This window comes from Nothoprocta perdicaria, unplaced genomic scaffold (assembly GCF_003342845.1).
Source record: "Nothoprocta perdicaria isolate Ctin4 unplaced genomic scaffold, notPer1 scaffold_310, whole genome shotgun sequence".
Lineage (NCBI taxonomy): Eukaryota > Metazoa > Chordata > Aves > Tinamiformes > Tinamidae > Nothoprocta > Nothoprocta perdicaria.
In genome coordinates, this window is record NW_020455545.1 from 217,301 (window position 1) to 230,387 (window position 13,087).

General features: G+C 35.6%; 1 protein-coding gene across 1 annotated transcript in view; it reads left to right on the forward strand.

Moving 5' to 3' along the window:
* SLC25A16 (solute carrier family 25 member 16) overlaps positions 1 to 12,683 on the forward strand; it is a 20,596-nt gene extending 7,913 nt beyond the window's left edge. Inside the window, exons 2-9 of the mRNA XM_026042695.1 lie at positions 306 to 425; positions 2,534 to 2,667; positions 3,747 to 3,810; positions 8,525 to 8,646; positions 9,224 to 9,290; positions 10,096 to 10,258; positions 11,061 to 11,129; positions 12,204 to 12,683. Coding sequence (XP_025898480.1) covers positions 306 to 425; positions 2,534 to 2,667; positions 3,747 to 3,810; positions 8,525 to 8,646; positions 9,224 to 9,290; positions 10,096 to 10,258; positions 11,061 to 11,129; positions 12,204 to 12,360 — 896 coding nt within the window. The 3' untranslated portion in view covers positions 12,361 to 12,683. The remainder of the gene's footprint in view (positions 1 to 305; positions 426 to 2,533; positions 2,668 to 3,746; positions 3,811 to 8,524; positions 8,647 to 9,223; positions 9,291 to 10,095; positions 10,259 to 11,060; positions 11,130 to 12,203) is intronic.
* Positions 12,684 to 13,087: the final 404 nt, after the last annotated feature.

Sequence of the window (13,087 nt, forward strand, 5' to 3'; positions counted from 1 at the left end):
CCGGCCCGGCCCGGCCCGAGAGACACGGTGTTGCGGCGGGCGCCGGCCTCGCGGGGAGAGGAGGAGGCGTGGGGGGAGATGCAGGCGGCTCTCGAGAGAGCCTGGCCGTCGCCGCGGTGGCGCAGGGCTTCTCGGTTGGGAAACCGCCTAAAGGCAGTTCAGAAAGAGCGCCTTTCGTTAGCGCTTTAGGGGCCTGTACCCTACTCCAAATATCAGCCATACCTACTCCTTACTGATGTTCCTTCGCACCTGTCCCACCTAAAAGTCCGCTGGAAAATTCCTTCATTTATCTGTTATCATCTAAGAGTTTTTACGTTTTTATTCTTGGAAAGGCATTGCAGGGTGCTGTGCCAAAACAACTATTGCACCCCTGGACCGAGTCAAGATTTTGCTGCAAGCTCATAACCACCATTACAAACATCTAGGTAAGATGGCTGCTGCGTGCATCGCTTTAGTTTTGGAATGTAATGTTTGTCATTTAGGGATGTGGGTTTGCTCAGCAAAGGGACTGCCTAGAGAAAGGTCCTGATGAGGTTGTTTTCTGGCTGGCCAGCGCGCTGGGCTCTGTGCCATGCTTTGTGAGCRTAAAAACACAAAACAAAAACCACCCTGCATAAAATGCATCAAGCCTGTACCAGTAAATTCCTGTACTGATGGGTCAGAAATTGAGATGTGAGAATAATCCTCAGCAAAGCATAARAGCTAGGACATGATCCCCCTCTTAGTGAAGTCAGCACCCTGGTAATCACAGGCTTGAGTCTTGGGTTGTTTATATAAAAATCCTCATGCCAGTCACTCTGTTAGTGTCTGTGTTGCTCTATTGCTGTCTGTATTACTGCTGTGCTCAATGCAGTTTCCAGCAGTTGTGGCAGTCGGACTCTTCGGAGTTGGTAGCCCTCCCAGAGGGGCTGGCGGTCGCAAGAGCAGTGACAGCCGAGCCCTGGACAACTCGCTGCGCTCGCRTTCACAGATAGCAGCGTGATTGATGACAATTGACAGTAAAGCTGCATTGGTGCGCAGTGTAAGGTGCAGATGAGCTGGGTTTGGCCTTGGTACGGGTCACATCCTGGTGGGAAAATAAGCCCTTAATTGCCAGCGTATTCCAAAGCATTTCCTGTGTGATTGTCATAGCGCCGCCTTGTGCATAATATTTGAAATATTCTATGTCACATTTTAAAAACATGTCACAATTTATATTCAAAAGTTCAAGTGAATTACAGTTCTCAAAAACGCTATTTTGAATGATCTTTAAGAGCTTTTTAATTTAGAAATTTGAGATTTTGAACATAGAAATTAAAGATCATTTATAAAGCAATTTAGGGTGTAGAATTAAATTTTTAAAGCAAAACTCAAGTGATGTATATTCGTTTCACTGTCCCAAAAAAAGAGAAGGGCAAAGCCCTTGGCAGCTCAGCACCACACTTAACTAAGCATGTATTCAAATCTTGTGGTCTAACAGCTGGAGGCTGAAATAATAGTTCCGACTGCTATTATATATCCCTGGATTTTGTTTGCTTTGTATTGTGCTGTAATTGACAAAGTATTATGTTCCTCTCTAAGGTGTGAGCTATGATTCTGATTATGAGAAATTAGTCTGACTTGAAAGCATATTTCTGTTAGATGTAGGCAAAAAGATGTTGTAGGTGGCATACTCCACCTACAAGTTCACCTACTTCACCTACAAGTTCAGAGGGACAATAGTAGTTTAGCTCATCAGATTCCTCACAGAGTCCTCTTAGTGCCCTTGCTCTGTAGAATTCCTGACACATGGACCTCAGACCACGTATTCTAAGAAATAAAAATTGCTTTTTCAGATTCAGCTCCTATATCATTGATTAAATAGTTGCATTTGAGTGTGGAAACTATTTAAGTGTTTTAATTAAAGAGCTGTGATGCATGATTTCACAATTTAAAAAAAAAAAAGTGATTTGAAAATTTAATAAGAACTGTGTATTCCTTGCAATGTATTTGTAATAAGGCTGGAGATTTGCTCAAACTTTGTGTGGTTTTGCACCATTTTCCACCTGTTGAAATGGAATAGTGTTGCTGCTTCTTGCAAAATATCTCTGCAATAGAAAGCGTAAGGTCATAAGTAATGAGAGTCTAAAATGTATTTACTTTATTAATGGGGGCATTTAACCTCTAATTAAGCATGTAGCAATAATAGATTGTTTTGTTGTGATTCGAGATTTAAAAAAAAAAAAAAAAAACTTAATTGCCTGGAATGCAAGTCAGTGAGTTCCTTTCCTTCTGTTGCCAATGTTAACGTTTGTGGGTAGGTAGTGTCATCTGCAGTAGGTCTCCTTGCATGCTAGGGGCTGAAATACACGAGCTCATAAGGAGCTTCAAGAATCTGGAAGGTGAGAAAGCTGATAACCTTAAACCTYCTTCTCTTCATTGGAAGTAGAATTTTCCAGCCTCCATAGTTACATGAGCAATGTGATCAGGCCTCAAGTTCCTACTGTTCTACTGTCAATAATACTTGCTTGATACTTATTGTGACTGTTAATATCTCTTTTTGTATTGGTGACAGGAGTGTTTTCTACGTTGTGTGCCGTCCCAAAAAAGGAGGGATACCTTGGGCTATATAAAGGAAACGGGGCAATGATGATTAGAATCTTCCCGTATGGTGCAATTCAGTTTATGGCATTTGACCAGTATAAAAAGGTAGTATAACTTATTTTTACTTTTTTTTTTTTTCTGGCTTCAATTAATCCAACTTCTTTAAATTACCAAAACAGTGAAATTTCTGTGCCCTGTTAGCTGCACATATTTGACGTTTCAGATGATCATGTTACCTTGTAGATAAAAAAGGCGTGCATATTTCAAGGTCTCGTTCTTTTTGCTCTTAAGAATTTACTTTCATAGTAAATTCAAAATACATGCATGCAAAATCATTCAGGGGTCAGGCATTAGCCTGGCCATGTTTTCAAGCATTGTTTGTACAAGATCAAAAATATACTCTTACTTTTAGCAATGAGGAGTTTGTTGCCTGAAAGGTCAAATTTCGTTCCCATTGAAGTAAATTGCTTGGTATTTACTGAACACAGTGGGACTCAAATTGCAATCCTTTATGGAAGAGTAAGTTTCAGAAGAAATTCTCTTCTTTAGGGCAGAAATTACTTCTTAAAACTTCTCAGTTATTTGCTATAAGTCTGGAACTTCTAATTTCCTTCCAGGATTTGAAAATTTATTGAATATCCAATAGTCTAGTGCACGATTTCCTGCTTTTTTTTTTCTTTTCTTTTTTTTTTTTTTTAAATCTGGCTAATCATGTGGTTCTAAAGATATCTTTATAGGAATAAGTTTCATACTCTATGTATGGGAAGATAATTTCACTTTCTCAGTTTCAAGCCACTTTTCAACTTTGCTCCATGTCCTTTGCTCTCTGTCATGCAAGAAGGATAGTATTCAGTTTGCCTTGTTTGACGCACATTAAAGATAACTAAATAAATAATTAATCTGGCTTCTTAAGTAAATAGTACTAAWGCTTTCAATTGGTTATTTTGTCTTGTTAATAGCATTTTTTAGTACTTTAGTGTTGCTAATAAGTTGCTGTTAACAAATTTTCAGGAAATTCTTTTCTGAGTAATTARGTGTAGTGTTTTGAAATTTGTAGTGTTGTAAACTTCTTAGAAACAGCTATGCAGTTAGCATCAACATTCTAGGAAAGTATCATATACTTCCCTGTATTTTCTGATATATGTCTGTTGTAAATATAAATTGTAATGTTTGGTATTTTGTAGGTAATAAAGAAGCAACTTGGGATTTCAGGACATGTACATCAATTAATGGCTGGATCTATGGCAGGTAGTGTTCTGTGCTTGCATTTCAGACATTCTTTTGCTGAAAGGCTGATGTGTTTTTAGAAGATGATTTAATGTGTTTTCAGGTCAAACTGTGCTGTAAGCTTGTGTTAAGGAAAAAAATGCTAGTAAATGTTTTAAAATACTGATTACTTGCTTAACTGGAAACAGTTTATGTTAAAAGCATTCCTTAGAGAATTTCAAASATTGAATTCCATGTTATATTGTTAAGCATATTTACTACAGTGTTTTTTATGATTTAAAAGAAAAAAAAAAAAAGAAAAATACAAGGTCATTAAGATAAAACATAAAAAATGAGTTTTAGRGGGATTAACTCATCAGCCTGTTCGCCATTCCAACCAAGTTGAATGAAGCCCAGAGAAATGGAGAACTGTAGGTGCTTAAATGGTGATTTCTTTGGATTTCCCTGATATGTCTAGACTTAAAGCATRCAGAATAAGACTCTCATGATATTTTGTAAAGCATGCATGTGAAAATCGTATSTCAGTTAGCAAAGTGGCAATAGAATAAACTACTTATAAACTGTCAGTATGAAATACGATTGTACATACCTATTTTCTTCTTGCCAGTTACTCTGCCAAAAGTAGCTAAGGGAAAATAAGAGAAGTAAGTATTAGTGGACTGAGTTTTAATCAGAGGTTCTTTGTGCGTGTCATTTATTCTTAACCATTTACAACTGGCTTAATAGTATCTAATGGCAGTCCTTATATAGTTACAACATGACTATTACTATGTAGCCTCTTCTGAAATTTACCATCATTTTGGGGTAACTTACTGATTAAGTCTTCCACGTAGTTAGTGTAATAGAAATAAATTCAATATTTCGTAGTATCTGGAAATCATAATCAACTGCAATGCTTAGTGTAGAGTATTTAGGTACAATGCAAAGGAAGTTTCTGGTGTGGAGAACCCCAAAACTTAAGTCCATAAGCTAGACTTAAGTGTGCGGTGAAATGACTATCACAACTGTATTAATAGTATATAATTTTGGAATCTTAATGCATGTTTCCTAGGTGATGTTAACTGCTTTTTGAGGCTTAATTAGATAAATAGTAAAAGAGAAGATTTTGTATTGAGGATAGTAAGTAAGAGGAAGGAGGCAGCAAGACCATAGAATTTGGAATATGAGAGTCTCTCAAATTGCAAATATGAGAAAAGACCCTCAGAGCAACTGTTAATATTCTAGCAATAGCTCCTCTAGCTTAGTATCTTWCTGGCTCCACCAAGGGATACTCTGCTGTTGCTTCCATATGTAAGTAGCTGCAGGAGACATGAACCCTGTGTTGGTGGAGAAGTCCTCCCAGTTTCTTGAGCCTCATATTACACAGATGAAGATGGGTAGCCCTTGTTTCCGTTTTCCTTTTGTCTCCTCTYTGTCATCCAGCCATCTGCATTCCCTTCAGTGTGTGCTGTTGACACTTATATCCTGCTTATGCTGGAGTTTCCAACATTGCCAACAGCCAACAGATCTGATTCAGCTTCRAAATAGTGGGAAACTTTTGAATATYTTCTGTAGCAGATAAACAAGATCAAAGGCATATCCACAGTGAAGAGAAAAGTAGTGAGGTTGGGGGCAGTGCAGTGAGAGAAAAGAAAAACCTATTGTAATGCATATATTTAGGAGGCCAAGTTAAAGTTACTGTGGAAACTTTAACTCTGAATTTCCTGAGCCTTGTGTGATTCAAATTTCAGCTGTAACACCTCGTTAACGGATAAGTGCCTTATAATGTCCTTTTAGAAAAGACAACTGAGGAAAAAGGAAGAAAATCATAGATATTACTGTGGTGTAGGAAACCAAACGATCAAACAAAACCTGTATATAATATTCCTTACAGGAATTGATATTGTTGATGTTACTGAGGGGAAAAAAAAAGTTAACACACAGAAACATGTATTTCTTTGTCTGCACTTAATGAACTCAAAAGCAGCTACCAAAAGAAAAGTAGAAATTATCAGAACAAACTTAGATTGTGTGAAAAAAAAGTAGGCAAGGCATTGCTTAAAATAAATAAATGAATAATTTGAAAATAATATGGATTTATGAAGATACTTCTGTCTTATTTTTAAATAAAACCTAATTAATGCTGTTATCTAATTGGGTAAGAATATAAAATAATCCGTGCTGCTTATTTCTCTAGGTGCAATTTAGAAATAAATATAACTCTGTTTCACAGGTCTAGAAGTAAGACTTGTAGATTTTCAAGCCCGATTTTTATTTGTTTATTTAATCATCAGCTATGGTTTGTGATTTTTTTTTTTTTAATTTAAGCAGACACTCTTAAGCAGTAATTTAAGCAGACACAGAAATTACTTCTCTTGCAGACACTCTTAAGCTTTAATTTAAGCAGACACAGAAATTACTTCTCTTGCTGTAGAAATTGTTTATTTTCTGTTGTCAAAGAAAGATGATGACAAAGAATGAAAGAGTAGTGGGGGAAACTGGGAGACAAGACAAATGCCCAAGCAGCCAGTCTCGCCAATAACTCCCCAAGCTTGGGTAGCARTTGAAGATGTACTGATAATTCTTGCTATGCTTCATTTACACTTCGTCTGTGTAAACTGGTATCTTTTCTCTTGAAGTTATCAGAGGGGTTCGAGGAAATCATGACAAGTGAAAAACTATCTTTTCCTGACTTCAATGTGCCAAAGACATATGAGTCTGCATTTGCAGGGGGAAAAAACAACAACAAAAACAAAAACCCCTGCTTATTAGCAGTTCTTAATAGAAATGTAATTCATTTGAGAGAGGAAAATAACAAACAAACAGCCTTCACAACATTGTCCTGTTCTTTCAGATGAGACACTGGAAATGGCAGTATAYGTCTGTTAGATGGGAATAGATTTTCAATTCTGTCACGTTTATCCAGCCATGGGAAAGATTTTTGGCTCAGCTCCAGTTAACTGAACTCCAATTTAACTCGAGTTARTTGAGAAAGATTTTGCTCTCTCAAGACAAAAGATCAGTCTTAAGATGTCTGGACACTGACAAGTCTAATATTTAGGGAGCTGAATTGAAACCGGTGTTTTCGTAGGCTATCCCACCGACTTTCACTGTCAAAAAGCTGCCCTCTGTTCCTCCCAAAGGAAACTGTTCCTTCTGAGCTCACAGGAAATCTTCATCCCTCACAGGGTACATTTTGCTCTAGAGGATTTTATTTATTTATTTATTTATTTATGCCTTATCTTTTCATTTCCCTGGTCTTAACTCGAAGTGCTCTTTTGCGGCTTAGTGTTGGCTGTTTTAGTACAGTCACCAAACTCTTGGTTGGCCTGTTTGCTAGTCTTTTTTCAGAAAGTGTTCCCAGATATTTACCAGTGTATGATTGTTAAGAGCAGGCGTAAAGCTGCTCATTTTCTGAATTAGGGTGATTTTCCCATGAGTACTGTAAAAGCTCCCACAGCTTGTTTTTTAAAACTGCTTGAATTAACCCATATTGCAGTTTTTGTGCATCTTGGGCATTTCAGATTTCTGAATATCTTAGGCAATTGGTTAGGAAAAGGCTGCAGAAGGAGATTGTATTTAATAATGTAGTTCAGTGGAAACAGTCCTAAAATTGCTTAGGTATTTTGCAGYTTTTAACCTCAGAATGCTATGGGTGAAATTGCATCAGAAATGAATTGTAGGTGTCTACTTTTAAGAGACATAGTYGAGAACCTCTGAGAGGGGTGTTTTTCTCTTCTAAACTAAGTTACTGGTAGGATATTCCAGAAGGCACCAATCTTTACTCTTAATTGACAGATGACTAATGTCTTTTTTTGATAGCTTGATCATGCTATAAATTATTTCCCCRTTTAATCCTGGTGTTTTGTCTTGATCATTAGGCTTATGGTTTGTTTGTTTCTTCCAAACATACAAGTTGCAAAGAACTTTCCTGGAGCTGATTTGTTTCCCCTTTTTCTTCTTTTCTTGCTATTTTTTGGGGGAGGCCCTTAGCAGTATACAGAATATATTGGACAACAATGGCTTCATATGAAACCACATGTATATTTGAGTTGCAGAATCTCATTCTGATTATATATCTTTATGATTCAGATTTAAAGCGTGAAATTTGACAGTCTGGGGCTTGTTTAAACTCAGTACTCTTCATTAGTACAATTTTGACTTAATCTTCCATATCATCACAGTATATGACCTCTGAGGTCCCTTCCAACCTTAATCATTCTATGATTCTATGATTCTATGATTCTGTGATTTGGTATCTTCCAGTTCAGTAGATATATACATGTAGCCATATCCAGTAATCAAGTATTTAAATTCTGACACAACTGTTTGGAATTAACCATATAAATGTGGTGATTTGACTTTTTAGATATGATAGGTTTTAGGTTTTATGAACGCAGTTCAGAAAACACTGAAGCATTTGATGGATCTGATGCTTGTCAGCCATAAACTTAAGATGATTGCTCATATGAATGGAATTAGATGAATGGAATTAGGCTTATAAGTATTTGGAGAATCAAGGTTTAGGTATGCAGCTTCAGCATATGCCAGGTATAAAAGTAAGTTCTTTGCATGTTGCTGCAGCTGGAGTTCCTGTGTGCTGGTTATTAGTGATTTTTAATGTTAACAAAATAATCTGTGTACGTTGTTATATAAACTGCCGCAAAAGGAAATTCTGTTTTTCAAAATAATCCTAGAACCAGATAAGGTGTTAGGTGAGTTTTGTTTGCTTGTTTTGTTTTTGTTTTTAATAAAGGTATTACAGCAGTGATTTGTACTTACCCTCTTGATATGGTTAGAGTTCGTCTGGCGTTCCAAGTAAAAGGGGAACACAAGTACATGGGAATTATCCATGCATTCAAGATGATATACACAAAGGTATTTTTTTTTTAATCTTCAGTCATGTCAAAGCAAAATGTGCTCTTTAAATAATTTGCACAACATTGAAAATAGTGACTTGATAGCAAATTCACACATGGACTCGTGTGTGCACTGGACTCTTTAATATAAAAAAAAAAAATTACCTGGATGCTTTACTGTTAAGAAATAGCTCAGACAGGTAGAAGTAAAGACAAACAGCAGAGGAAAAAAAAAAAAAGTAGATTTTCAAGAAAAAAATAGTATTGACACCAAGAAATATGGGGAGGAGGGATGTGCGTAATTCAGAAACATCTTCTAGCTTCTGTTGTTGGATGTAGCATTTTTTTGTTGTTGCTTTGTTTTTTTAAATCTTTTTCATTTTTTCGCCCTTCTTGATCTCCTTTGGAGCCAAGCATTCCTCCCCTCAGTTCTTCAGGCACAAGAAGTTCAACTTGACTTGTGGCTTCTTGTTGCTAGATGATGTTAGTCAGATTGCTGTTGTGTGAACAGATTTTTTTTTTTTTTTTTTTTTTTTTTTTTTTTAGACATTTGCTATATTTCTTGCCACAAATTTGCTTGTATTTTTCTTTCAAAGGAAGGTGGTTTTCCGGGGTTCTACAAAGGTCTGATGCCAACTGTTGTAGGAATGGCTCCATATGCGGGTAAGCAAAGAGCAGAGCGTGCCGATCCCTTGGCAGCTCTGCGCGTTACTAACCTTGCATAGTACTTTTGCACACTAAGGTTTCTGTTAAAAGGAAGGATTCCCTCTGAGCAGAGGGGAATGCCACAAAGAAACATTTGCAACTCATCAGTCTTACTCTAGAAATGATCAATGGGTGTTAAAGCATGGTAGGAAAATCTGTGGGTGTTTTTTTTTTTTTTTTATGGGGGTTGAAGCCTCGGAAAGGAAAGGGGAGAGAACTGGTGGTTCTTCCTCTGTGGTTCTTCTTCCCCTTTTTTCCCCCAATGATAGGGTCCTTCTCTCAGATAAAGCTGTAAGAGGCTGAGTCCTCTGTAGATGGAGACTGGACCCTCCATTTGGCTCCATCTCCTGGTTGCTTCTGTGTACTTAATTAAACTGAAGAGGTTGCTGACAGAGGATGAAGAAGCATCAGTCTACAAAACTGCCTACCCTAACTACTGTCTTTGTCAAARGACAATAAATGTTTTACTGATTCCTTGAGTTAAAATAGATCTTAGCAGATGCTCTTAACAGCAATTCAGTGATGTAAAAAAAAAAAAAGTCTAGCTTATTTGAAGAGTTCTTTTAACATTAAATATGAATAGCAATTCCTTTGTACAGAAGTTACTATAGAATTTCAAGGCATTGTATGACTGTTCTGATTTTTATCTAGTAGAATTGGAAAATAACTTCATTTTGTAAATGCAGCTTTGTGTTTGTTATGATGTGTCAAGAAGGGGTTTTTTTTTATTTGTGAAAGTCTATAAAATTAAATTTCCTTTTAGGTTTTTCATTTTTTACTTTTGGTACCTTAAAGAGCATTGGACTTGCTCAAGCACCTAACATGCTTGGACGGCCTTCGTTAGATAATCCTGATGTCTTAGTTTTGAAAACACATGTGAATCTGCTGTGTGGTGGCATAGCTGGAGCGATAGCTCAGACGATATCGTAAGTTTGGAGTGTGGCTTTTCTTCTCTATCTAGCTGTTCATTATAAAAAACTGTTATCTGAGTAAGGTATTTTGCAAGTCTAGCTTTAACGCAGTTAATCTGACACTAGAGCTCATTTTATTGTCTTTCATGTACTACATACATTAGTTAATCTTCAGAGGCTTTGAAGGTATAATTAAACAAATTCAGACAAAACCTCTACTAAAACACTTGGAATATTCCTTGTTAAACTGCAAGATTTGTCTCATAAGTATAATTTGCAGAATTTTATTATTCCAATTGAACTTTTAAAAGTCATGGAATATAAAAATAAGTGTTTAATATATTGTATTTGGCATTTGTTTACTTTTACTTTGTCTGCTCTCTCCAGTCACGTGCARTCCTTGTTGCATTTTGGTTTTCACCATAAATTAATTTGGATTCATTTGGCATCATATTTTTACACTAAATCACTTCATTACAAATATTAYAAATACCTTTTTTATTAATCCTTAAACTGATCATTTTATTCTTAATTCAGCTATCTTGTCTCTCCAGCATTTTAAACAGTGTTTTATATTTTCATTTGATCTTCATGTGTCTACTTGTTTATATGAAGAGATCTGATCTGGTTTTGATTCTGTAGGGAAAGTATCCAATTTTGGAGAACTTTCAGCTGTCTTGAGAATCTGACCTGTGTTCCTGGCTTACTGAGAAGGGAGCTTAGAAGTTTCACATGGACAATTTATTTATTTTTAACAATTTTCATATGGTCATTATGTGCATCATGTTGAAGTGCTGTTCAAATGTCTCCTCTGTAGATATCCACTTGATGTAACTCGTAGGCGAATGCAGTTAGGAGCTGTTCTCCCAGACTCTGACAAGTGCCTGTAAGTGGTTTTTGTTTATTTGTTTTTCTGTCTGTCTGTCTGTTTCTCTTCCCTTTCTCCCCCTGTTAATGACACTTTTTGATGATGCTGGATTTTTTGAGTAAACTTTTGTTTGTATTTCAACTGAATTTGCAGTCATTTTTCATAATACAATCTTTAAGAGGAGAGGAGCCTGCTTCTACTGGAGTGAGCTGTTCTGAAACTTTATAGATATTTTTTAATGGTACAGAATATGTTCAGTATAATATTCTATTATCTGACCTTTTTTTTTTTTAAATATATTTCAAATAATGTCACCCACACAAATTGTAGTTGGGGTGCCCAGATTTAGTGCTTCTAGGTTTTTAGCTGTTTGTTTTAGTCTAGTAGATGGGGAAGAACAATCATTAACAATACAGAAAATCCAAGTATTAAATTACCTTTATATCTTAAAAAAAAAAAAAAAAAAAAAAAAAAAAAAAAAAATCAGATTGCTCCAACCAAGCTCAATACCCAAAAGCTTTATCTTAGTTGCTTCAATTTTGTGGAATTGTGTTTCTCTGAATCTGGAATGATTCAATGTCAACTCTCATATGACAAATTTGATTCCACTAACGGTAGTCTTGGTTATCTTTTTTAAAAACTCAAAAAATGTTTACTGTGAACATTGCTATTGTGTTCTTAGGAGCAGCATCAATTTTTAGTTTGACTATTTTTCACTCAGGTTCTTTTAAAATAAAAATATGATAATTGTTTTTGGACTTCTGTGTTTCTGAGAACGAACTCCTTTACAGACATTAGGCTTCTTAATTAAACAATTCGTGGCAACTGTGGAGAGAGCCATTCCTGGAAAAAAATGTTTCTTCAGAGGAAGGAAAGATAAAACAAGAAATATTGAAACTTTGAGGCATGTGTCTCAAAATCTAATGTCTGTATTAGCTTAGAAATATTGAGCTTTTTACTCAGAAGTTTTTTTGGTTTTTTACTTTTTTACTCTCTTTTCCTACAGTTCTCTTAAGGAGCAAACATAGTAAGGGAAGATTTTGACTATTGAATGTGTATATTAGCTAATGGATTGAATTTTTGTTTTTCCAGTACAATGGTGCAGACGCTGAAATATGTGTATCAACAACATGGAATAAGAAGAGGATTGTACCGTGGTTTATCTCTAAATTATATTCGCTGTATTCCTTCACAGGCCGTGGCTTTTACCACATATGAACTTATGAAACAATTCTTGCACCTCAACTAAAATATTTTTCAAATCTTACTGTAAAGCTACACTATCAATCTTCAAACTATATTTGTGAGTCAATTACTTGAAATTTTCAAAAACCTCTCTCTTACTGTGGAACTGCTGTTGTCTGACAGCTTAGTTTTATTTGCCAAAACATGGTTAATTTCCTGGAGTCAAACCAGGAGATAGATCAGCATGAATAGTAGTTAGCTATAAACTTTTTTCTTGCACTTGATCTTCTAAGCATCCTTAGATTAATATTTAGAATTATACAGTTTTACAATTATGCCCATATTTTATATGGGTTACGAGTTATTAGTTATTTAGCTTTATCACCATTATCACCATTCCAGGAATTGTACTCATGGTTATATTGCTTTTTAAGATAGTAGTTAAGCATCTGTTCTTCTTTAAAAAGTAAATTGAATACATTGATTTGAATAATATTTAATGATTTTCAAATCAAAATATTTGCCAGCCTTGTAGAAGCCAAATTCAGTAGACTACAACTTAAGCATTTTTTAACTTTCTTTCTTTTTTTTTTTTTTTTTATAAAAGTTTTCTGTATTGTAAGAACAATGCATATATCCTCACATGGGCACATACAAAGGTCTCTTCAACCATTTCAATAAATAATGACAATGAGATGTACTTGACGTTGTTAGCAGTCTTTCAGTTAGGAAGTTTCTCTGCACACTCTCTAAACTAAAGAATCTTCATCTAGCTACACAATTAAAAACAG